The 27,540-nt window shown below is 35.9% G+C and overlaps 1 protein-coding gene across 3 annotated transcripts; it reads right to left on the reverse strand.

The window, feature by feature from the left end:
• Positions 1-1,813: 1,813 nt before the first annotated feature.
• On the reverse strand, positions 1,814-26,597 carry LOC110107688 (UTP:RNA uridylyltransferase 1). Of its 3 annotated transcripts, none has more exons than XM_020838020.2 (6): positions 25,256-26,595; positions 11,886-12,257; positions 10,289-10,512; positions 10,127-10,190; positions 3,875-4,071; positions 1,814-2,333 (listed from the first exon to the last, which is right to left on the reverse strand). In XM_020838020.2, exons 1-6 carry the CDS (start codon positions 26,390-26,392, stop codon positions 2,093-2,095), a joined length of 2,235 nt encoding a protein of 744 aa, XP_020693679.1. In that variant the 5' UTR covers positions 26,393-26,595; the 3' UTR covers positions 1,814-2,092. The 3 variants fall into 3 exon arrangements, with proteins under 3 accessions (XP_020693679.1, XP_020693678.1, XP_028553785.1); XM_020838019.2 differs by having other exon boundaries at positions 11,886-12,260; XM_028697952.1 differs by lacking the exon at positions 1,814-2,333 and adding an exon at positions 2,877-2,933 and having other exon boundaries at positions 11,886-12,260; positions 25,256-26,597.
• Positions 26,598-27,540: the final 943 nt, after the last annotated feature.

Genomic DNA, 27,540 nt, shown 5'->3' on the forward strand with positions numbered 1-27,540 from the left:
TTAGATAACAACATATAGAATTTTTTATATTTAAATTATTTTAAAATTTTATTATAGTTTTATAAATGTTTTAAGTAAGAAAACATCATAATAATTTATACACGTTTTTTTGTGCGATGTTCTACAAAAATATGTAATAAATTATTAATATTTTTTGTCAAATATGCTGCTTACAGAAATCAATATATGTTATTTTAATGAAATTAAGAAATTATATTTTAATGATTACTTTTGAGCCTAATTTTAATCTACATTTTAGCAATATTATGTGAAAATATATTTTAGATTCTAATAATCAGTAAATATCTCACATCTGAATCTAAAAAAATTAATATAAATTTAATTTTAATTTCTTAAAAATATTTATAACTTAGTTTAAAATAACATCTATATTTAATTTCTCTACATCAATAAATATCATAATTTATAAAATATAACAAATTTTAAAATTAAAACTAAAACTATTTTATTAAAGAAATGTTTAATAATTTTTTAAAAAATTTATAATAATTCAAAAATTATATTTAATAAATATTTTAAAATTTTGGCAGTCATAAACTGTCTGCAAGATAAGCAAAAGAAACCATTGTTGATGTTAAGGTGCTATTCGAAGATCTGAGAGCATTGCATTCAGAGTAGTGAAAATGGCTGTACATGTCTTAGAAGCTAGGTTGGGATTTTTTTTTTTTTTTTGAGGGCTCAAATTAAATTTATTAAAATATAACTTTCAAAATACTATAAAATAACTCTTATTCTTCACATATGAGCATATTTAACTTGAGTTTGGACAGAGTTCAAAGATCTAAAGAACTATAAAGCTTAGTCAGATAAATCACCATCAGCCATCATTGTTGTTAAAATACTATTGCTAGATCGGTGTCGCCTGATTATTATCATCTAACTACTAACATCCAGTCATAATAATCAATTCACCATTATCCGACTTCCATAGACTAACTACTAACACCCAACCATCGCTTAATCTCTGCCATCCAACCATCATTGTCTGACCAACATCATCTAACTATCATCATCATCCGTCCACTATTTCTCCTAAAATCCATACTATAGCGTCACTAAATAAGTGCTCATAATTTCATAATCACGCTTTCTCTAATTGTAGAAAAAACCACTTATACAACTTTCAAGTAGTATCATATTTAAACTGGACTAGGCTCTATAATTTTCTCTAATCGAGTTTTTCGCATACAAACTCCGACATGTCTCGATTTTTCTTTTTACCTCCGTGTGTATTAAACCTTCATGCAAAATTAAGACACTTTCTATCACCATAAAATTTCAAGCACATAACAATTACCTTTAAATTAGTTTTCAAATATTTATAGAATATTAAAAGTTAGATTCCTAATGCTTGAAATATTATATTAAAACAATCATCTCTTGATCAAATTATTCCTCCCTACAATTTACTAATACCATGAAAATTTTCTTAAACCATGTCAAAAATGAACACATGACAGCTTGCCTTCACCACCACTAAAATTTGAAGTAAAAATTATTGCTCATAAGAATATAATAATAATTAAGGTTTCGTTTGACACAGGTTTCTTATTACTTCTTAAAACGTCTTCTTAGTACAAAAAAGATTCATGAATTAAACATTTTTGTACTAAAAAACTGCTTAGAAAACCGTCCCAAACGAAGACTTAGGCTTCGTTTGGGACAGCTTTTTTACTGCTTTCTAAAACGGAGTTTTAGTACAAAATTAAAAAATTTTGTACTAAAACTCCGTTTTAGAAAGCAGTAAAAAAGCCATCCCAAAATCAAAGGAGGTAAAGAAAAAGCTCTAACAAGTTAGAACATGCACTTCAATATCCATAGAAAATATAAACAAACACAACAAAAGCAATTCAGATCATAAACAAACACAAATACATAAGCAAATTATTTGATGAGGAAATACCAAAATAGCATCATAGCAGAAAAAAATAGGCCGATGGGTTATATACAATAGACAAGTAGACATCTCGTCTAAATAAACTGCACACCGCGTATAAAACAACTTAGCCATAATTTCAGAATCCAAAACGGTAAAATAGATCGATAGAGAGATAAAAAGCTGAAGTTGGAGCTAAAGTGACTCACCAGGCTCAGTTGGAGGTGAGGCTGGTATATAAGGCTCAAAAAGAGTGACACTGGGATTTGAATTGTATTGTAGTATATCTGCGGCCCTTTCAAATTCTTCCCTCAGAATCTTGATGCTGAACTTGTCAACCACACGGCCGAGATCATGTGAGACTTGAAAAGGATCCTCTATGCATATCAGGTGGCGATCATTGCCAATCCGCCTCGTCCAATCTTTTTCTTGCTTGCTGAAAGAGAGCACAAAGCTACTTAGATGTGAAAAGAGCTATTTCATTAACAGTACTTGAGCATCAATACAACAACAACAACATCAAGCCTTTGTCCCACAATGTGGGGTAGGCTACATGAATCCTTTTTCTCCATTGTGTTATGTTAAAAGTCAAATTCTTGTTTAAATCTAATAAAGACATCATTTCTAATATTTTATGACCAAGTCTTTTTAGATCTACCTCAACCTTTCTTAACATAAGTCAAATCTAGTACCTCTAATTTCCTAACCAGGTCATCGGAAGGCCGCCGTTTTATGTGACCAAACCATCTAAGGCGACTCTCTCTAATCTTATCTTCCACTGGAGCTACTCCAACCTTTTTACGTATATGTTCATTTCATATCCTATCTCCAAGGGTAAAGTCACTCATCCACCTGAACATCCTCATCTCTGCAACACTTAACTTAGTATTATGCTTTTATTTTAATGGCCAACATTTGACACCAGAGAGTATTGTAGGTCTCACCACCATCTTATATAATTTTCCTTTAAATTTGCAGGGGACTTTTCTATCACACAACATTCTGTATTTATGTTCAATGCTTTTTGCCAGATGATCTGCACAACTTAGAAGTTCACAATGCCAAGAAAAACCAGCATATATCAGGTTCCCGTTTATACAATGAGATTATAGACCTTTTAATTTTATAGAGAAGGAAATCCTAACAGAGGAATAAATACAGAATATCAGTTTCACGTGCAAAAAATACATAGATTATAAAATTTTACAGAAATATGGACTCAAGACGTGAAATGATCACCCGTCTTCCTTCCAATAAAACCATGAAAGGTCATGTTGCGAAAGATAGACATGCGGTTGTTAGGGCCGGGGGCAGAGACTTCAAAATGTATAGCCAGAAGTGTGGGCTCTAGAAGACTTTTTGATAGTAGGAATTTCTCTATTCTGGGAATAATTTGAACAAAGAACAAGGACACTTTTAAGCAGAAACATTGGTTTAAGTTTTAATTTTTTGTACAAACCAAATATCACACTTGCGTGGATACTAGATGAGAAATCAATCTAGTAGTTTATTCTTCCTGAAAGGATTCCGTAAAATTGAACTCAGAGATTTCCTTTTTTTCTTTGGACCTTGAAAAGCAAATCTTTACTCTTTCTAGAAACCATTATTCCAGAATCTACATTATGCCTGGTATGTAGTCATGTAGCCAAGCAAATAGGAAAACAAAATGTCAACGATATCAGACAGGATAAAACCCAAAACGCAGGCAGCAAGACAAGCCCAAAGTAAACAAGCAAGTACTTATACTATTTTTAGCAGAGCACTGCAATTACTCCTGAAGGGCTACAAAGCTTTGTAATATACAGCAAATAATGGCATTTGACAAGGGAGAGGGAGAAATGTACAAACGAACTTGCAAATCCAAAATCTGGTATTTATTCCCTACACATTACTGATGTGGAACAAAAAAGGATAAGCACAAGAAGAAAACACAAAAATACAAAATGTGGAACATGAAGAGAGTGACAGAAAGCATACCTAATAATTCTTCCAGTACGTACAGATATAACGTCATTTGTATAATCATGACAGTATGCCCAATAATGGAAAAAAGCCCAAAGTAGTTGCGTGATGCTTTCTTTGTTTCGGGCTCCAAAGTTCTTAAGTTTTTCAACTTTATCAAAGTAGGCACATTCAGTCTCATTCACAGTTACCCGACAAGTTGCCTCCATTCCCTGACATCCAGATAAGTTTAAAAATTCCATATCTGGTACGTAGCCTTAATTAAGATTGTGAATAAGGAGAAGAAAGTACATAATATAGTAATGATTATGATGACAAAGAAGAAAGAATAACCAGCATTTACGCACCGATTTCATGTAAAACATGCAATGCAAAGAACTGGAAGTAAAAGAAATGAAAAGGATCTCAAACAGATCATTTCACAGTCAACACAACTCTGGCACATGAACCCCTCAAATGTTAGCTAAACAACAAAGAAAAAAATCAGACAAAGATACAGCAGGATTTTTGCCTATAAAGCATCATAAGGAAAATGTGATACAGCAAACTCATAAGGAAAGCATCAAATATTTATATTCATAGAAAAAGAATAAAATATGATACAGCAGTAAGCCAGTAACTCATACAATACGTAATTCTGGAAAGCATTCAAATAAATGCATGCAATAAGAAAATCATCTTGAAAGCATATATCCAACATTTGCTTCAAAGAATGCAACTTGATTTCAACATGCCCAAAAAGTCAAAATGGTGTCAAATATGCTTCAACTACAGAAAACCACCCTCTTCAGTCTATACATACAAAATGCAGATTGCTTAAACTGCAATGTCTTTCGTAAGCCCCTCTGAGGAGAGCACCAAGCATCTTGCCTTATAAACTGAGGTCATGGCGCCCTGGAATGCTAAGCTTTTTTGTACTCGCAAAAGCCATTTTAATCTTTTGTTTACTATAGTCCAAGAGAGCAGAGCCCTACACGGGGTCCTGGTTGGATACCCATTGGGTACCCACGCTCTACGCTAGCGGGCTTTGCCCACCTATGGTGACTTTCGGGATGTCATACCCACCCACACCCACCCACTTTTCACGCTTCTTGAATGCACTCTGCCACAGATTAATGGCCTTGAGTTTTTTGTCATTTTCTCTGACTGCAAACTTTCAAGGCACATCAAAATTTATCGTGGTCATGATGCGGTTCAGTGTTGTGCACTGCGTAGTAAGGATTATTGTAATATACTGCATGCATATGGTAATTAGTAATGTAAATTATTTTGTCTGCTGATGTTGAGTACCCACCCATACCCACCCACGAGGTCATGGGCGTACCCATACCCACCCATGCCCATTGGGTATGGGTGGGTACGTGGGTGGGTGTGGGTATGGGCACCCAATGCAGGGCTCTACAAGAGAGCCAGTTAGATATTTATTGTGCCAAATTCAATGTCAGACTAATGCACCCACAAAAGAGCTCAACTGCTAATAAAAAGAGAAAAAACCCATATAACAATTTTATATCTCAAGTTAACATCTAGTTGAATGTTCTTCCGAGAAGTATTGGAGTGGACCATTAATGTGATAGGAAATACTTGAGTTCGCAAGTAACCCTAGCGGGATATACTTGTGTTTTCAAGCAACCCTAACAAGAATCGATGAAAACAGCGAGAAAACTTCAAGATCTCCAATGAAAAACAACCAAAAAACAGTAGATTGTATTGTAGGCATAAACCAAAGGCAAGAAAAAGCAAAGATACAATTGATCCTCAATTCGAGAGGATCGTTCTCTCCCAATCTCTAGATGATAAATCTAGAGCCCAAAGCCACCAAGAGAGACAATAATCAAAACATCAACCCTAACCCTACCTTTTCATGCTTTTAAATACCCCACCTCCTAATAAAAGCCTCCTAATATAAAATAAATTCAAAATAGCCTCCTCATGCAAAACGCTTCAAATTAGCCTCCTCATCCAAACCACCCTCTCTCTCTCTCTCTCTCTACTTGCCGCCCAAAGAGGGGGGGGGGGGGGTCACTTTGCTTAGGCGATGGTCCCTAAAGAAGGCAGCTCAGCCTGCCTCCTATATGTCTGAACCTGCACCTCTTGGGCCGGTTTGGGTTGTCCCGTAACAATACCCCCTTCCCAAAGAACCACCTTGTCCTCAAGGTGGAAATTAGAAAATTGATGTTTCACCCTCTCGTAGGGTTCCCATGTGGCATCGTAGCCCGGAAGATTTTTCCACTTGATTAGCACTTTTTTAACTTCATCTTCTTTCTGGCGAATCCCCATCAACTCTAAGGATTCCTGAATCACCTCTAAATCCTCAGTAAGTGTCACTGGTAATTTAGGGTTGGCTGTATACTCTCCAATGGCCCTTCTTAACTAGGACACATGAAAAACCGGATGTATAGTCGCCGATGGTGGTAATTTCAGGCGGTATGCTACCACTCCAATTTTTTCCAATACCTCATAAGATTCAAAGTACCTTAAGCAAGCTTCTCATTCCTTCTATTGGCGACTGTCTTCTGCATGTATGGTCGAAGCTTCAAGAATACCCTCTCCTCCACGTCGTACTAGACGTCCTTCCGATGTCCATCAGCTTGTTTCTTCATAATCTGCTGGGCCTCAGCAGATGCCTTTTTAATTCTTCCAACACTCTGTCCCTCTCCTCCAAGTACTCTTCGATTGAAGAAACTGGAGTACTGCTACTCCCAAAATGTACCAAGGGAGGTGGATCTCTTCCATACAACACCTTGAATGGGATCATCTGAGAAGCTATGATGCACCGACACTCCTCTTCAGGAGGGTATGCAGTGTCGGACACGCGTCGGACACGAACACGCGTCGGACATGGCATGGACACGTGTCCAACACGGCATTGGAGTGTCGCAATTTTAAAAAATTAAAATTAAAATCGGACATGCGTGTCCGGTTATTAAATGAGGTATCGCTAGGTACATGCTCGATACCGCTCAGTACATGCTCGGTATCAATCAGTACATGCTTGGTACCGCTCGATACAAGCTCAGTACCGCTCAATATATGCTCGGTACTGCTCAGTATATGCTCGGTACCTCTAGGTATATGCTCGGTACTGTTAGATACATGCTAGGTACATGCTCGGTACCACTCGGTATCTTCCCATAAAAACAACTTACGAACTTTAAAAACAAGCAGAACTTCAAAATTAAGCTTTTCTAAATTTTTGCTTGCATCGTATAGTTAAAAAAGTAGAGTTTTGATGGCAGATTTTTGGATAAAAACTTAAGTTTTTTCTTGGAAAAGTTTAATCTTTTTTACTTGCAAAAATTTGGGGCTTTTCCTTAATTTTTGCTTGCATAAATTTGGTATCAGAGCCTAGGTTTGTGTCTTCCTAGGTCTCTATTTTCGTGTCTTTTTTTAAGAGTTAAAAAATGGAAAATCACAAAAAGATTGATTCAGTCGTGGAAGAATGCAAAACAGAAGATCTTGAAGACACTATTCCAATGGCAGGTGGATTCCGTCGAAAGGAAGTTCAACAGATCCCCTACAGAATGAACTATAGAAGCTTCAGTTGAAGATGCATTTGTGTACGGAGCAGTACATGAAAAAGAAACAACTTCTACAAGAACAATTCAAGCGAGAGCGAGAAGAGGTCTTGAAAAGGTATGCGACAAAAATTCATGAGCTTGAGGCGCCTTCTTTGCCTCCTCGGAAGAAATCTAAAGCAATCTCATCGGGAGATGAGTTCTTTCAACCGGAGGAAAATTGATGTAGGTAGGGGGGGTCAAAACAAGTTGGGATTTAGTTTTTGTAAGCTTCTACTTAAGTCAGCTCATTAATGATGAGCAACTATCTAATCAGCTCATTCATGTAATTAATTAGATTCATTTACCCTTCTTTGTGCCTTTTCAGTTTGCTCCCTGGATGTTTTCCCTTAACTACCTCTTCCCCTTCTTGTGTTTCCTTAGTTTCTTCCTTGTGAATAAAGGCTGTGTGCTGGTTGCCTTTTCAGTTTTCCCCCTGGCTACTTTCCCATGAATTCCCCTTCCCGGTTCCTGTCTTTCCTGCTCGGTTTGCTCCCTGGCTGCCTTCCTGTGTCTTCTCCTTCCATGTTTCTGTGTTGGTTCTTTGGGTCCCTCCCTAGCTGTGTTCCCGTGACTTCTCCTAACCGTTTCATGTGCTGATTTTTGGGAATTGTTTTATGTTGCCTACTCCTTTCTCGTGGCTGTTTTTACCCATAATTTTTACAGCTTTTTGAGAGCTGTTTTGAAATAAATGCAAGGCTCTTTGGGTGCTGTTTTTATTGGTTTTATGTGGCTGTTTGGCTCCCCTTTCTTTACCTATATATAGGAGGTGTTTGTGGCTGTTTTAGAGTTTTTTAGAGAGATTATGTGGTATTTTCGGAGACTAAAAACCTGAGGGTTTTTCTTCCTTTGAAAAAGCTTGAGAGCTTGTTTCACCTCTTCCTCTTCTTTTAAGAAAGCTTGCGAACTTCTCCTTCATTTCGTAGCAGCTTCTAATATATTTCTTCTCTCCGCAAGTTCGACGCCACTTGTATCCTTCTTCTCAAAGCAATAGATGAAAGACATTTTTAGGTGTTTCCAAGTTATAAGTTTGTAAGCATCATTGTTATGTTTTAAAATGTTTAATGTGTCGTTTGTAAGCGTCCTTTGTTGTAAGTGTCTTTATATGATATAAAAGGTATCTTTTTGGGAATTTTGTGTCCTTTTATTATCCTAGGAAGAGTTCTTTGCTTGCAAAATTTTTTGGCTTTTCTCAAATTTTTGCTTGCATCAAATATTCTACGCAATAAAGCATAGTAGGTCTCAACACCCTCTTATAGAATTTTATATTAAGTTTGAGGGGAACTTAACTATCACACAACAGGCCTAATGCATTCCTCTACTTCAATCATCCAACTTAAAATTTACTAATAATATACCCATACATTTCAACATCACTTTGAACAATAGACCCGAGATATCTAAAAGATGTAATCTTTTTAATGACTTGATCGCCCAAGGTCACAATCCCTCCATTAGATTTATTATTACTCAAATTATACTCCATGTATTTAATTTTAGATCTACTCAAATGAAAACCTTAGAACTCTAAGGTTGACCTTCATAATTCAAGTTTTCTTTCAACTCCATCACTAGTCTTATCACAAGAAGAGTACCATCAGTAAAAAGCATACACTAGGGCACATGCTCTTGCAAATGTCTAGTAAGAATATGTATGATTAAAGCAAAAAGATATGAGCTTAAAGCTAATCCTTGATGTAAGTAAGCTGAAATAAGAAAACACTTGGTCAAACCACTTTGTGTTTGAACGCAAGTAACAACTCCTATATAAATATCCTTAATAACCTGAATATATGCATTATTAACTCCTTTTTTTTCTAGCACTCTCGAGAGTACTTCTCTTAGAACTTTATCATATGTTTTGTCTAAATCAATAAATATTATATGTAGATCCACCTTATTCTCTCTATAATTTCCATCAAACCTCTTAATAAATGTGTAACTTCCATAGTAGATCTATCCGGCATGAATCCAAATTGGTTTTGAGAAATATTAGTATCCATCATAACCTATGCTCAATTAATCTATTTAGTGGCTTGATACAGATTTTAAGATATGTATTTTTTTCACAACCCTAAATCAGACAATCTCAGCCACTTGTGCTGTAAAATGAGGACTTTAAACAGCTGTGGGACCGCATTTCTTCTTTATATGCACATGTCAAGCCAAAGCTTATACAACAGTCATAATATATCTGAAACAACCACTGGTGGTCGCATGATGCAAACAACAAGGCAGACTGACTTTCTAATAAGCATCTTAGCAGAAGAATCCAACTAAAGCTCAAATTGGAAGATAGAGCTCTAAAATACATCATAGAATGAAAACAAATGGAGCTTTAGTTGATCGTTTGGATCAACATAATCCAATCTAGGTTCAGCAAATGGTTAAGGGCTTTAAAAGGTTTAGCCAAATTGAAAAGCTCTCTCTAGACCTCATAGAAGGAAATTATCCTTAAAAAATTCTGACATCTAAATCTTATAAAAATTAACTAAGCATATTCAGTTTTACACTATCTCCATATCCTGCAGGTACGCCCATAGTAAAATCATCGATAAAAACCTCACTGAAAGCTAAAATAATTAAAATTTCCTTCTGATTATAAGCAGTTTAATAACAAGCAATTGCATTAAATTAGAGCTAAATGATAGAAAGCTGTAAATGTTTAAAACACACAAAGGAAGAAAATATTTAGGATAGAATCTCAAACCTGCAAACAAGGAAGAATAGCTGGTTTCCGTGTTTGTAAGAAGTGGATGCACATCAGCACATAGCTGTAAATGTTTTTATCTTATTAGTATTAACAGAAAACAATCGTTTCCAATGCACAAATAACACACACGAATAGTAATATAAATCTACTGTAACTCACGCATAGCTAGAAAGGGTTCCTTGATATGTTTCATTCACTCGACGAGACTTGGCCCAATGTTTCACAATAAAAGCTAGCTGCCTTAATCTCTGATCAATTTGAGCATAATCCTTGAGAAGCTTGGTGTTGACAAGAGCTAAACGATTGTTTACACAGATATCACAAGAAATTCCTGTTACAGGATCCATCATCTTTACAATAGGAACCCTAGCACGGGTAAGTGCCTATTATCATCCAATATATCGTGTAAGAAATTAGATTAAGCTGTTAAAAAGTCCGGAAAGAAGTCACCATAATGTAAAATGTGAATAAAATTAACCAACTTAGAAAAAATGAAGTATTTATTTCAACATGTGATGAGGCATTACAGCCAATAAACAAATATCTTAAATTTTAGATGAAACCCTCATGGAAGCAATAAAATAAACGTTCGTGATATGCTAAACATAAAGCAAGATAAGAAGCTGGATGTCTCCAAATCATAGCAACTTCTAAATAAATATTTTATTCATGTCCAACATATTAGGACACTAGGATACTCCAAGAAACACCGGAATACCATGTTGGATGCCAATTATGGAGTATCCAATTTAAATTTCGAAAAAAATTAGCTAGCTATATGATTCACATAACCTGCTAAGTTTCAAAAGGATACTAATCAGTTTAAGTTGATGATAAAGGAAATATGATTGATCATGGTACATTAGTTATCTTATGTGAATTTTGCCATTTATAATTTATCATGCACTCGTGCTAAAATTTGAAACCCTTTCATCTCTTCTTAAGGGTTTAAGCATGCAATGAAAGTTTGTATGTGTTATTGGCATGGAAAGGGGTGCCAATTAATGACCTGACCCCCCCAACCCGAAATATCTGGATATGAGTTGACCCGTGAATTCGATTTTGACCTGAAAGTGACCAGCCTAATATTTTTTTCCCTTTAATTCTTTTTCTTGTTGGAATAGACTTTCTATTTCTTATCAATTAAGATAAATTTTATAGTAGATATTTCTATGTTTTCACAATTTTGGCTTGTTTAATAGCAGAGTGGACTGCTAGAACTACTAGTCCAAAAATAAAATAATAAATAGATAAACTAAAAACTGCAATAAGCTCTCCAACGTTCCTTCTTGGGAAAATTCTAGCCCGCACAATGAATGCAATGTTAAAATAAACTGTGCGTGATAATTATTAGGGAAAACCATAATTCAACAAAATGCAATGCGGAAATGAACAAACATATCATTGACAAATTCAACATACAAAGCTTAAGATAGCACAACCAATAGTTGAAGATACCAAAATATAAAGAACAAGTGAGAAAAAATGATTTAAATTTTTAAGATAATACATCGTAAATAAGAAATTGGATGGTGAGCAATTCTGGAAAATTAAAAAATAAATTCATCAATGATAGATAGAAAGTTTTGTGTGAGTGTGAGAGAGTGAGATTTAAAAAGGGGGAGATTGAGAAAAAAGTTGGAAAAAATATCAAAACGAGATGAAGCTTCTTCAAAGATGAAATGAGCTTCTCAGCACAAACTAAAACAAGCAATACTATAGCAATTAAAGATGAAAGAACGCAATTCTTACCTACCTGCACGTTTTGGAGATTACTGGACTCTAAAATATCAGCCAACTTCAACAGAATATCAAGCTTGCTTATCTCATAATCATTTATTGCGAGACAAACATCAATGTCACTATTTGAAACCCCAAATGAATTAGCACATGAACCATAGAGATGGAGTTCAGCATCAGGCCATTCCTTTTTCACCAATTTCTTCAGCGAGAGTAGCAGTTGTTCTTGCTTAACTATTTCATCCTCTGATGGTACGAGAGACTTAAAAATAGAAAAAAAGCAAGGTCCAAAACTGTCCAAGCCATGAGGGCTCCGTAATTCTCTTCTCCGGATCCTGGCTCGTTGGCTTGATACTTTATGACCTCTAAAGAAATCCTTCCTGACATCCTGCTAAACAAATCAAAATGAACTCATGAATAAAACATCATCCAGGAAATTCCGAGTAGAAAGATATCTAATAAGATTTTTCCTTTTGTAAGTCAATGTTGAGCACCAAAATTCAATTAGAATGCTAAGTGTTGCGTTAGCAATGAAAATGTAGATACTAGAAGTGAAACTAAAGAGTCCATGTTTAAAAGCCGGACAAAAATATATTAGACCTATCAAGATTTACATAATAGATCCTCAAAAATAAATCTAAACTTCAACATGTATTAAATATCTTCAAATTTCTACAGGATAAATTTAAGTGAGATCAGCATCCAAATGAATACTACATCGTAAACATGAAGGTGAATTAATTTTCCATGCTTTCAATGGCACATCAATTTATCCAAACTACGCCTTTTGTAAAATGTAAAACACCAAAATAACATACAAAAACTAAAACTTACATACCAATTCTCATGATAAATGCCTATAGACGCGAAGAGATAAATATAGACCAAATAGTTGGGATCCTTGTTAGAACAAACACAAGAGATATTGCTGCATCTTTAATTTAACTACAACAAGCGCAAGCACCACCAACAGTTTGGGTGAAAACATTGGAAAGAGATTAAAGCGGAATGAACTGAGCAGAAGTCACTTTTTAATGAAAGCTTGAAAGGAATATGAAAATCCTCAAAAATCAATATGAAAAATTAACAGTGGCCTCATGATTTCACCTCATAATTGCTTTTTTGTCAGAAACTTTGAGGGTCACATCCAGCAAATTTCATTAAAATATAAACTTGATTAGAATTGACTACACAGTGGCAAACTAGTCACAAAAAAAGCAAATATTATGACACTATCATTCAAAAATTTTGCCAACCTAAAAGAAAAAAGAAACTATGATTTAAGAGTTAAAAAGTATAAGGAAAGTATTAAAAACAAAATAAAAAAAACATAAAGCAGGAGAATGTGGACTCCGTCTGAGGAAATGCATAATAGTTCATCCAGCACGAGAAGCTAAAAACAAGTATCAGTTGAGGCACAAGAAGCACTAATCATGATAAAGGAAAACTACCAAAACAAAATCCCGTTGCTTGGTTGAATCAGGTGTTGATGTTGGTGATCTTCATTGCCTCCAAAAATAAATTTCAAAGTAGTGAGGCCCTCAAGTAAAAAAAAGCTAAGTTCAACACCATGAGAAACATCTCTAGAGCCAAACAAGAATAGTATAAGCATGATGAAATCCATAAACCAAAAATGTCAGCAAGAAGTAAAGCAGCAATTGTCAAAGAAGAACCGGTCCAACACATTAGTGTAGAGAAAACAGCATCAAACAATGTGATGTTGTTGTATTTCAATACCCCATATAATACATATAACAACTATAAGGTAGGGTAATATAAGTAATAATGCAGGGCAATATAACCAGAGGGACCATATAATGTTGTTGTATCTTCGCATCTAATTATTGATTTTGGAATTGACAATCAATCAACTTGGGGTTTCAAGACCAGCTAATTAACTTGCAGACTTTCTTGATCAAAGTGAATTTCATATAAATCACTTAAAGTTTCAACAACATATGATGAATTCAATTTTAAGTCGCATGACGGTTTCCATTGCAAATTCCTTACTACAAAATAGCTTGGGCGCATCTTAGGATATGGGGGGGGGGGGGGGGGGGGTGTTTGGGGGGGGGGGGGGGGGGGGGGGGGGAGTGTAAGTTTCATTCACGCATTGAGTAGGCTTGTTGATAAGACATGCAGATTTAAATCCCATATCCTAAGATGCGCCCAAGCTATTTTGTAGTAAGGAGTTTGTAGCAACATGCGAGAGCTCACATCGAGTTGTTGGCTTGGAAGTTTTATTGCTTTTGGATGGATTTTTGTGCGACTAATGGGTGGGTGCAATTGTTGACATTGAGGCCGCAGTTCAGCTATTTTGGGAGGATTTCCAGCCTTATTACTAGCCTGGGATTATGAGGAATTGTAATCGACAACTTTTAGTGATTGAAAAAAATTCATCATCTAATTTTCAATCTTATGATTGCAAGTTGAATATATCATTCCTTCGAGTGCAGTAAAAAAGGGACTATCTAATTCCAGGAGAAGTTGTTGTCTCCTATGATGAACCAACACTTCACCTCAAAGAGGTGTGCAATAAATTTTACACCCATAACTTGACGGCTCATCATTGTCTGACGTCTTCTTAACATCGACGACCAACGCCCTCTTGACATTGACGCCCGGCATTACATAACATCGATCATACAACATTGTCGTCTCCTCTCGATGCCTAATACACGGCATAGACGCTCGACTCTCGACATCCTAATATTAATTATTTTAAGTACAAATTCTAGTTAAATTATTTATTATTTTTAAATTATTTTTAATATTATATTGATTCAATTTTTATCAGTATTTTAAATATATATTATTACTCCATCCTCTCCTCAGGTTCTGAGCGCACTGTTAATGAATATCTCATTGATGATGGGTATCTATTTAGATCCTACAAGCTTTGCACCCCGTACACCTCCCTTAGGGAATTTCTGGTTTGGGAGCTTCATGCCGGGGAGACTTGTTGGCCATTTTGGCCATGATAAGACCTTAAAGGCTGTAGAGTATCGTTTCTTCTGGCCTAGCCTAAAGAGAGATGTTGCTAGATTGGTCAGTAGGTGTCACACCTGCCAATTGGCCAAACAAAGGAAGCAAAACATTGGCCTGTATACACCTCTACTCGTCCCTAATTGTCCTTGGCAGGATGTTAGTATGGATTTTTTCTTAAGCCTGCGAAAGATTATTCATATGAAAGATGTCATTTGTGTCTTACTAGACAAATTCTCCAAGATGGTTCACTTTTTACCCTGATCTAGGACTTTTGAGGTCTCAGTTGTTGTCAAGCTTTATTTCAATGAAGTGGTTATACTACATGAGTTACCCAAAACCATCGCGTCTAATAGGGATGTCAAATTCACAAGTTATTTCTAGAAAACCTTATGGTTAAAAATGGACATAAAACTTCAGTTCTCTACTGCTTTTCACCAACAGACAGATGGTTAGACAGAGGCAGTTAATAAGAGCTTGGGAAATCTTCTCAAACTCTTATTTGGTGAACATGTAAAAGATTGGGATTCTAAGTTGTCTATAGCTGAGTTTGTCTATAACAATTTCGTGAATCGTACTATGGGTCTGAGTCCAGCTGAGATAATCTTTGGTTTCAAACCTAGGCAGCCTATAGATTTGATTCCCATGAGCCCTAGGTTTAGAGTTAGTGAGTCTGTATCATCATTTGCATCCCATTTGCATACAAAAATTTTAACTAGGATAAATCAAAGCAATGCAACATACAAACATCAGGTTGACATTAAGAAGTGATTCATAACTTTTGAAGTAGGTGATTGTTTGATGATTCAGATTCATCCGGAACGGTTCCCGAAAGGGGCTATTAGCAAACTATATGCTAAGAGTGATCGACCTTTTAGAGTGGTGAAGAAAATTAATAACAATGCTTATGTGGTGGATCTTCCTTTAGATTTTAGCATAAGTCCCTCCTTTAATATAGAGGATCTAGTAGTATATGAGGGACCTGATTTTAACTCACCCAATCCATTTGTTGAGCCTTGTGTGAACCCACCCAGTGAGCACCCTAGCCTAACTCCACTATCCAAATTACCCAATACACCCCAAACGGATAAAATTGATATCATTTTGAGCGATGAAACTATTTCTACTAAGGATGGAGGAAGAAGAAGATATTTGGTTAGGTAGAAGGATAAGCCGAAGATCGAAGATACAAGGCTTGAGCGTGAGGAGTTGCAGAGGATCGACCCGGATTTGTTGGAGCGATACAACAGTTCACTTACAGCAAACTCGACAGGGTCTAGTTTTCTCCCACCCCGGGAGAATGATGGGGATATCTGATGTGAAACTAGGAATTGATTGCGAGTATTGATAAGTGATTGATTAAGTAACGATAAATTTTAACTTAAATGTTTCACCCAAGTAGATTCAAAGAGGATCTTAAGAAGAAAGCTATGCGTAGGCAATCAATCACAAACTGAAGTTAAAGAATCCTTTAAAACAACAACCAAAATAAAGTAATGAAATGAGTAGTTCAACATAATCCACCGATTAACAAAGCAATGTTTTCACCTTGAGTTCCATGAATCTCTCTCTTTAAAGTGGTAAGGTTTGACGGAGAAGCAAAGCCAATACACCAAGCGATGCCACCATAAGAAGGAAGAAGCCTCGGGTAGTAGTCGTTGGAGCGGTAGTCAAATTCGGAGAAGTAGATAGATGGTTGACAACGTACCAATGACCCGGAAGGATGTGCTCTTCAATTGAAAGCGTCAATTGATACAAAATGTGGTCCTCGTATTCTTCCACCGAGACTCTTCTACGTGGTCCGGAGTGAAGTCGAGGAAAGAAGATCATAGGATATCAGTCCGTCCGTGAGACTCTTCTACGAACCCGTAATCAATCTCCAAATCGGCCATTCATGCTTGCCTTGAGTGGGGATGAGGAGAATTGAGGTGGTAAGGAGAGGAGGGGTGGCGGTTTGGGAGAGAGAGGGTGGGCCGTGAGAGAGGAAGGGGAAGAAGGTACGTTTACGAGAGGGTGAATTAGGGAGGGCTAGATTAAAATCTGAAATTAATTCTCAGATTTAGAGGGAGGGAAACTTTAATTTGAAATTCAAATTAAATTCCAAATGGTGGCTTGATTGGGGCGGCAGCCAAGGGAGGTTTAATGGGGATTTAATGAGGGTCTAGGTGGAAAATTGGAGAGAAAAAGAAGCTAGAGAGGAGGTCGGCCACATAGGATGAAGTTTGAGGTGTTTTCATTTAATGTGTGAGCTCGGGAGGGATTTAATTGAGGATTGCCATTAAATCTAAAATTGATTTTAGATTTTATTGGGTTTTAGGAGGTTTCCTAATGTACATTATTAATATGGAAAACTTTATAATTCAAATTTGAATTTGAATCTAAATGAAACAACTTTTCCAAATTAATAGGGGAATAATTTTAGAAAAGTAATTAAGGGTGATTTTGAAATTTGAAATTCAAAATCCTTGGGTAGTGGATTGATGGCCGGCGGTTCGTGGGGCTTAGGGCAGGCCGGCAGTGAGGGCTGGCTAGGGGTTCAGTGGTGGCCGGGTGAGGATAAGGTCGGCGGCACAAGGAGAGACGGTTTGGGTGGGGTTTGATTTTGGGAGGAAAGGGAATGGGGGTTTTGGGAGGTCGGCGGGTAGGGGCTGGGAGGGGAGATGAAAGTAAAAAAAAAAAATTAGAAAAGAAAAGAATGGAACCGCGAACCTTGGAATCCATCGAAGGTTGACGGGTATTGCTCTCACCCACCAAGGGTCTCTCCTCTCAAGAACTCACTTAGAGATCAAGTACAAAAGTGGAAATTTCATTCATAAGCATCATTAGAAAATAATACAATGACTAGGCCTTAATATATAGGCCTCCAAAAGCAAAAACATTAAAGACACATATGCCCTCGGGCTACAACATATAACAAATCCCTCATAGGGGTACAAATGAAAAAACTGAAATATAAATACAACAACAACATCAAGCCTTTATCCCACTACGTGGGGTCGGCTACATGAATCTGGAGCTACTCCAAACTTTTCACGTATATGCTCATTTCTTATCCTATCTCTAAGGGTAAAGCCACTCATCCACCTGAGCATCCTTATCTCTGCCACACTTAACTTAGTATTATGCTTCTCTTTTAATGGCCAACATTTAGCACCAGAAAGCATTGTAGGCCTCACTACCATCTTATAGAATTTTCCCTTAAGTTTGAGGTGTACATTTCTATCACATAACAAGCCCGATGCATTCCTCCACTTCAACCATCCAACTTAAATTCTGCTGATAATATCCCCATCTATTTCACAATCATTCTGAACAATAGATCCAAGATATCTAAAACATGTACTCTTATTAATGACCAATATTCATGTGCTATATGATTAATGCTGGAAAACCTAGAAACGATGGGGCAAGAAAGATAGTGGGAATAGAGCACAATGAAGACAATATGGAAGATAACATTGGCCCGGCTAAAGATCCACCAATAAGGTAATTAGAAAAATCTCTGTGAGCAGAATTGGCAGGAAAAGGAGAAGATCAAATGTCAAGGGGCTAGAAGTAAAGCCAAAAAATGAATGAAAAAGTAGAAACTATTCATATAGCACTCAAAAGTAATAAATAAAGGGGTAGGATTCTTAAAGCCAACCCCAAATATTTTACATTAGGCTAATGTGTTAAATCTCAATCGTCCCTTGACACTTGATCCTACGGCCAAGAAGGAAATTCGTGGGAGGCTCACCTAGATCCTGCTGATCTCACTCTATATTTGGATGATTTAGGAAAGATTATATTAGGGCAATTATGCATGATTCATATACAAGTAGGAATAACTCTGTGTAACAAAATGAAGCATTTTCCCTCTCCAATTCTCTAAATTTAACCTGGCATATGAGTCTTCATTGTCTTTACCAAAATTTTGAGTTCTTTCTATTGTCGTGCATTCATTGTTGGCCTTCCCTTATTATTATTATCCTATCTATATAACCAACGCAGACTTCATTGTTGCTCTGCTTGATATAGCCTTCATAGCTACCCTTTGCCACCACAATGTCTGAAGCAAATTCCACCAAAAATGTTGACCAAATGGATGACTCAATTGTACACCAAGGAAGAGATCTCCAAAATATTCAAAGTCTTTATTTTCATTTAGGGTGCTAAGGTCACTATAGTCAATCTTATTTTCATAATTTTCATTAAAAAGTTTAGTAAAATATCTCATCCACCTTTGTTGAATATCATCTTCTAAGAAAAGTATTTTTTGATCTTCATCCTTAATACACTTCACTTGAACTAAAACCTTACTACTCATATCTCTTTGTTTGGCTAATTTATACATATATATTTCTCCCTCCTTAGTATCTAATCTATTATATAAATCACTAAAAGTTAATGTCTTTGCATCGCATATTGCTTTCTTAGATTCCTTACGAGCCTCTTTATATCTCTCCCAATTATCGAAATTTTTAAGAATAAACCAATTTTTATAACAAATCTTCTTATTTAAATATAAATAACAGAAATAAAATAAAACATCATAAATAGAGACTATGAATCGTAGCCGTAGATGTACGATTCCTCCGATGGTAAGTGTGACGAAATCTCCTGCGGATGTCCTCATCAATATCAGAGCTTGGAGGGTTTATCATCATAGAGGCCAGAGATCTACGGCCTTGATTGAGTCTTTATATTTTTAGTTTTCATGTGTTGTAGGAAATTCATGTGGTGTTATTTATTTTATTAGAGTTTTAACTCACTTGAGGAAGCTTTTGTGTTGTTTGGTCAAGGGCCTTCTTGTCTTTTGACCTTTCATGCTTTTGGTGCCTATATATATGGCCCATTGTTATTTTGTATGGATGATGAATATTTTGATATAAATTTTTTGTTGCATGCTTTCTCTTCTCTTGGTGAGTTGAGTTTGTGTGTGAAATCCTTTGGAGAAAAATAAACAAATACCAACAACGTGTGAGCTCTTGGTTGGTATCATCTTTCCTCTCTAACTTTTTTTTTCTCCTTCCCTAGCCACCCAAACAGCCCCTTAGCTATAGCAAAATGCTGCTCTCAACCAACAACCACCTCCCTCCCTTTCTCTCATCGACCTCCACCTTCTCTCTAACACCCCTAACCCTTGGGCCTCCCAAATTCTATAATTAATTCACATTAATTGAGCATTTATCTCAATTAATTGTGACCTTTGGAGATCTACAACCACTTACTTTTTCCCTTCCCAAGTAAGTCTCATCAACCCTCTCTCTTCCCAAGCAACCAGCCCAACATTTTTACCTCCCAAGCTAACTTTTTCCTTTCCCAAGGCAACTACTTCCCTTCCCAAGCAAGCCACATCATCCCTCTCTCTTCCCCAAACAACCAGCCCCACCTCTTCACCTCCTAAGTTGACTTTTCCCTTTCCTAAGCCAACTAATTCACTTCCCAAGCAAACAAAATCAGCTTTTTCTCTTCCCCAAGTAGCCAGTCTCACCTCTTCACTTCCCAAGCTAAATTCTCCCTTTCCAAGTCATTCAAATCAGTCAAATCATCTCTCCTCTCCTCCTCCCCATGCAACCAGCCTAGTTCACCTCTCCAAACCCCAAAAACGTGAGCTCTTCACTTTCAAATCCTCATATAGCTGAAACTTTCTTCTCTCTACCTCTCCAAAGAAACTTAGCTTCTACTAATGCAATAAGGACATTGATTCAACAAAGAGCAAGAGTTTCAAGGGCAAGCCAAAGTCACTTCATCAAGGACTACATTCCTCCCATTCATGAGCTAACTATCAAACCCTCCCCTTGTCTTCATCTAACTAAATATTGGTCTTCTCATTTCATCTATAGTAGCATCATCTTATATGTGTTGATTAATCCATCAAGTTCTACTTAAATTGAGCAAACATAAACTCTAGTGACTAGTCCCTTAATTAAATGTTGGACTTGTGTCAACCCTATAAGCTAGTCTAAACTAATTCGTCTTTGTTATTGTTTAGCCTTTGTTTGTTAGTTTCTTACTATCACATGATCTAATAGTTCAAATTTTCTTATTGTTCTTAATGTTTATAAAGTATATGTTGTTGTCTTTGATGGTCTCTTAGCTTAAATATCTATTTGTATGATTTATTTCGCTTAATCTTGCATAAGAGAGTATTAACTAACTTTATGCGGAAGCATCACCAAGATTAAGAATGACTTGTCCCAAAGATGAATACATAAGAGAGAGAAAATACAACACTAAAGGTATCAAGATTTACATGATTCAACTTCAACTAAGTATATGTCCATGGAAGAGGAAAGATGAATTGATCCATTAAAAATATACAAAATCCACAATCTTGATAGAAACTAAAAGATCACTAACCATCCACTTCCCAAATCCCATGAAAACCTACACTAAAAAAAAGCCCGAAGAATCACAATGAATAAGATTACCTCACACCAACATGATGATTACTACAAGAAATATAAAAACAATATAGTTCATTTCAAAAACCACATGACACCAAGGTAACATTTATTTCTTCTTCTTCTCGCTTGCACAATAAAAATTTGTAAATGAGATGGTATCATTGTTCTGGGCTAGGAGGTCCCGGCTCTCATCAAGGTGCAACTCCCTATTTTGTCCCATCATTATGCAAAAGATCGTGCCTTGTGCTCATGTGAATGAGGCGCTTGCCTCAAACAGGGCTTTCTTGGCAAGTTGACTCTCTTCAGCTAAGTGTAAAACGTTGCATTCGAAAGTTGCCCGCGTTGGCCTCACCTCGTTCCTATGCGTAGGGTTGTGCCTCTACCTCTGCCTTTGCCTTGATTTTTTTATGTATGAATCTCTCAGACAAGTAAGACTTCAGCCATAACTTCTCTCTCATTTGTAAATAGACGTTGTTTCCTCGAGGTTAATTTCTTATTTCCTCATTCCAAATATTTACCACTCATGTCCTCATCCTCTCTGGGTGGGTAGCATATGCAGGCATTCCCTATCCTCACCCCTACCACACTGATTGTACCTAAGGCTATAGTTGATTTCCTAGTTAGACTCACATCACCACTTCCTACCTCAATGCCTCCTTGTTTCGTTGAAGTTCATCCCTTCTTTTTTGATTGTCAGTAAATCCTCTTTAAGCCGACCCTACTTATGACATAATTTGTAAATTCATGTTTGACATATATTTGATCGGTGACTATTTTGTTGTGCTCATTGACCCATGTTATGTCATCATAAAACTTTCTTCATAAGAAAACCATACCAGACTTTTTCTTATTGTCCATATTAGCAGTGTAAGTGAGTCAAGCCGACTAGCGAGCTGGCTTGGGCACGAGTCGATAAATGGCTCATCAGCTGAGCTAAATGAGCTAACAAATCAAGCTTGAGCTAGACCTGACTCGACTCATTAGCTCTCAAGCCAACTCGTTTAATAAATATTAATATGAAATATAATTAAAATATATTAGCATTCAAGATTTTAAATATAAAGTTGTTAAAATAATAGAAATTTATATTCTATTTTCTGATATTAAGTAATTCTTTATTACTTTTTTTTCTAATTTCTCATATTTTTATCATTTTATCATTTTATTATAATAATTTAACTATTAGGCGCAAAAGCTATAGCCAAATGTTCAAATTTGACCTTCAAAAACTTGTTAATGGAAAATAATACGCTATAGTGCTAAGGTCCCTGTGAAGCCATAAAGCTTAGCACACAGCGCACCGCATGCTATTTTAAACATAATGCAAAAAAAAATTAAAATAATGAATAAAAATGCGGTTAAATATGAATGCCAAACTATTATTCATCCAACATCATATCAAATCAAAACCCATATCCAGCATCATATCAAAAATATCACTTTCATCAATATTAATATGTGAAATTTCATTAATTTGGACTATGATTTTTTTCTTTTACAAAGACTCCTAAATTTTATCTTTCATACATTGAGGGGGGCGGTTAGTACAAACTTTAACATTTATAAACCCCCAAAAAAATATTTGTGACAAGTAATTCCTCCTTTTGTCATTTTACCAAAAAATACATGTTATGAATTATTTTGCCAAGATAGCATATTTTTATGTCGGATCATTCTTAGCAATTTGAACTTAATCCGAGCGCAATAGTAAAAGATGTAACTACTTAAATAAGGAAAAAAAAACTTGGAAAGGATCTTATAGATATTTTTATTATCAATCAATAAATGATAAAGTAACATTCTAACAAAACTGTTTTCTTTAAAAGTTCAACAATTGAAAAAGATGAAACTATAAAATTGGAGAGGAAACATAAAATATAAGCATATGTAAGATTTTGACTAAGGTAGATTCATAGGCATGTCAGGTGTGATCATGATTCTTAGCAACCTTATGAATGAGGATGAGTATTCAGAGTATGGATACTCTAGTTTATAGAGGGTTTCAAATTTTACTTACCATACAGAACAAGAATCAAAAAATAAAATCTATCGCCACTCCATTGTATATTCACAAAGCCTCAAGTAAGATGATCCGAATGAGTTTTTGTTTTGTAGCTTTCATGATCCATTGGATGTTTCATATCTAGTTATCATGTTATCTTTGCATTTTTTTTGCTGGCAATTCATTGTAATTACCCTAGTCATACTCATATCATTTTAAGAGTATAATATTATGCCTTAAAAAAAAAATAACAAAGAGGGTACGCCACTAAAACATCCAAAGCTTACAAATTCAAGCTTAGGATCTCCCTTGCAATTGTTGAAATCCAACCATCTAAAAGGTTATCACGGGGATTGTAAGGCTGCATATTAATTTATATATCCCACGGTAGAATCAAAGCCCTCCAATCTCCATAGAAATATTTCTATTATTACTTTCCAAATAAATCGAGTAAATAAATAACACATATGGATATGAGTGTTAAAGCAATAAAGAAGGCATACATAACCAAGGTGAGAACGAAGGAAATGTAAAGATGCATATAGTAACCTCAATATTGGTCCATAAATGAAAAATCCGAATTTGAGAAACCGTGTAATATTCGGCTTGGATTTGTGTCAAAATAAGTAACTTGGAGGAAAAAAAAAGTTGAGTTCGAGTCAAATAAAAAATAATAATTTTACTATTTGATTCTTTTTTAATGATATTATCATATCAAATTATATTTTTTTATTAGTTTTCTCGAGTTTCATGACTAAATTGGATAATTGCTAACATTTTTGGTCGAGTTGACATTAGTCTATCACAGTTTAAATATTGTTAATGTCATGTCTGTTTGGTTTGGGTTTGATTGAGTAGGTTTGAGTTGAGATTTTTGGCATGCCTATTAAACAAGTAGGGTTCAAGTTGTCCATATTCATGTCCGGTTATTTTCGGGCTGAAACTGAAATGCAATCATAACATCAATTGGCACCCTTAGAGATATATGCAGTAAAACCTTAAAAAACTATATTAGAGCTGTAAAAGTCATCATTTCTTGAAGATTATCTTTTGCAAAATGTATGTTAGTGTTTAAGCATTTACAACATAAGGTACAAGATGCACAAACAAATCAGCTGGACATCAGTGTGAAAGTATAACAAAGGATTGTGCTAGACAAGATGTAACATGGTTACAATATATGTAAAAAGCTTTTCACAAAAATAATTAACACCATATTTAATGCTAAATAAGAATGAATGGAAAGGATTTATAAAATTAACACCAAAAAGTGATGAAAAGGGAAACAATGTTGCTGACGTTGAGAGAGGGGATAGAGAAACGTCTTTTTCTTCAAGAGGAGTGATGATGTAGAGAAATTATTTGCTTACTAAGAAGAAATGGATAAATGGGCTTCTTGATTCACTACGGTTTGAGATTGCAACATATTATTGACATGAACATGTTATCTCAAAGTCAATGTAGTTTATCAATTTCTGTATAAGATCGAGTAATAAAGTTTATAAGATGGCATCCCTTCAATCTTCCAGATAAAGGGCATCCGCAAATCTCATATGTTGAAGCTTGAAGTTGGAATTCCCCCCAGTTTCGATTCAGTGCCGGGGGAGGTCTGTTGGGGAATGAATAGACAAGGAAAGCCCAATCTTTATGTTAGCAAAAGAGACATGAACTTTCCATCAAACCTTTAGAATGGTAAATGGTGATTCTCCATTTTGTTTCTATTTTTTTATTTCTTTTAGCCGTCAAGATAGCAACTATCAAGATGCAGGACAACTATTTCGGGTTAAATTGGCATTTAGAAAGTTGCAACCATGTCAATAAAACAAACGCTTACATTTATTGTTACAATAGCATGAAACCCAAAAATACCTATGCAAAATAATAAAAATAATAATAATAATAACTAAAAAACAAAAATGTCAACAATCCAAACAACTGTGTCAATTAACCATGTAAATGATCGTACCAATGAGTGTAAGGTAAAGAAAAGGTAGATGAAAATTTGGGTACCTTATACCGTGAATTTTTTATGCCTTTTGCTTCCCTTAAAGTCAAATTTTCACTAAGAGAAACTGTAAGGTGTTTGCCCAGCAAATCCTCTTCATTGCAAGCCTCATTTCTAGAAGAAAATTGTCCAATTTCAACATGATCCAATTCTTCCAAAATCTCAATGCTTTTTTCATCAATTTCATTATCCATCAAATCTTTATCAGATTCTTCACTATGTTTCTCTCCTATGGAATCACAGTTGTTCAGAATAGGAAGACCTGAATAACCAGATTGAGAATGCTTTTCTCCATTAACAGTAAATCCATTTGGCAATCCTCTACACCGTGCATCATTATCTAAGATCCTCCCGCCCCTTCGTTTCACATCCCGTTTCTCAACACTATCATTTTGAGAATTCAATCTCTGCGACATTTTAAATGCTGTTGCACTCCTTCCTTCCTCATTGTAAGCGGGTCTCCACTCAGGACGACTATGCGGCCTCCACTGCTGGTTAGACCCAGTATAACCAATTTGACTACGGGCACCACATTCCACTTGATTATTAAATTCAGCCAAACCATCAGATCCGACTTTCCCAAATCCAGGAGGAGGTCTAATAGAAACTCTCTCCTGTTGGCCCCGATAACCAGAAACCTTCCCGCTTAAGTTCCTCGTCCGATTAGACGCCAAAAACCCGTCATGAGGCGAGCTCGAAGAAATCCGACGTAGATTACTGTTCAATGGAGCGGAATTGGGAGGAATGACACCACTCGGCAAAAACCCTAACGTCCTGTCGTCCGTTGGGAAGAACTGCTGCCCTCCCGCGAGGTTGCGGTTCCCGGCATCAAGAGAAGAAAATAAGCTTTGGGGTTCCCAGGAAGGCTGGGGATGAGACAGTAAGCTATGAGGAAGAAAGGGAAAGCCACGGCCGATCGCAGCTACGGCAGGGTCCTGGTAAGGGCGTAGAGCTTCGTGGGGAAGAACAGGATTTGAGGAAGAGGATGAAGTTGCATGTGGCTTCTTCTGAAGAAGCTGTAGAAGAAAGGAGCCGTCGAGGGCCGGTGGGTTGTCGTTGCCAGACGAGGAGGTGGATGGATGCTTAACGGGACTAGGCGGGCGTTCTTCGAAGGAGGAGCGCCTCCTCCTTCCCTCCGCCATGGCAATTTTTCCGTCAGAAGCAGATCTTAGAGAAGGTAAACCATTCGACTCTCCGATCTGCTCTTTCCGTTTCAGACAGAGAATTAGGGCATCGGTGTTCGGATTGTCCCGTCGAGTCCGCGAACTTCCGACCGTCCTTCAGATAAGTCTGCAAGTTTCTTCTTATACGGCGATGAGAATCAATATTTAGATCATGGTTGCTGCTTCTATTATTGTCTCCTCATAATTACGAGGTCTAACGGAATCGTAGGTTTGGAATTACATGTACTTAATTTGGAAAATTTTATTTTAGGAAATTCTGTTTTAAATAAATTAAATATATTTTGATAAATGTATAATATATTAATAAAATTTTAAATTTTATATTATATTAATTTTGAAATAAATTTAATATATTTAAAGTTCATTCTAATTAAAAAAATTATCAAAATACTTTTAAATCTAATGTATATTATAATATTACAATTACTTATATTTAATTCGAAATAAAAAACTTCATTTGCTCAATTATAATTCTCAATGTAGTATATGAGAAGAAAACTTTTGCAATTAAATTGAGGACCCTTTGAATTTCAATTTTAGCAAATTTATAATAAAACTAAAAGTTTTAATAACAAAAACCAATGACACCAAAGTGATTTGATATGATATAAACAAGCTCAAATCAAGCATTTAACAACTAAATGTCAGAAATCTAATGAGCTTAAGATCAATGAATTCTAGCTTCATTGAGGCATTTAATTATTGAAAGAATTATTTATAATCAAAGGATATAATACAAGTCATCGATAGGGTCTTTTGGGAATTTGGGTTAAAATTGTCAAAATATCACTTAAGGAAAATATAAATAAACTTCTATCATTTATTCTTTTCATTTGGGAGGATTAACCTTGACTTGAAATTTGAGAGAGAGCTTATATATCTAAAGAACTCAAAAGTTCAATGTCGAGTTCAACACCACCAACCATCAAAGCTCATCCATCATCGCTTGATTATAGTTGCTTAACTTTGAACTTCACTCAAAATGAAAGAGGGGTTAGGTATATCTAAAGAACTTAAGAGCTACACCCCAAAGTTTGATGCTGACTTCACCACCAATAGCCATCACTATCTAATTATAATTGCCAACTTTCAACAACCGACCTTCA

The sequence above is a fragment of the Dendrobium catenatum genome, unplaced genomic scaffold, assembly GCF_001605985.2.
Source record: "Dendrobium catenatum unplaced genomic scaffold, ASM160598v2 fragScaff_scaffold_1022, whole genome shotgun sequence".
Lineage (NCBI taxonomy): Eukaryota > Viridiplantae > Streptophyta > Magnoliopsida > Asparagales > Orchidaceae > Dendrobium > Dendrobium catenatum.

Coding starts and splice junctions, on each gene's coding strand:
- LOC110107688 (XM_020838019.2), bottom strand. CDS start 26,392: ATGGCGGAGGGAAGGAGGAGGCGCTCCTCCTTCGAAGAACGCCCGCCT. Junction 10,191..10,288: donor GGAACCCTTTCTAGCTATGC/GTGAGTTACAGT, acceptor AAACATTTACAG/CTATGTGCTGATGTGCATCC. Junction 2,334..3,874: donor CGTACTGGAAGAATTATTAG/GTATGCTTTCTG, acceptor GCTCTCTTTCAG/CAAGCAAGAAAAAGATTGGA.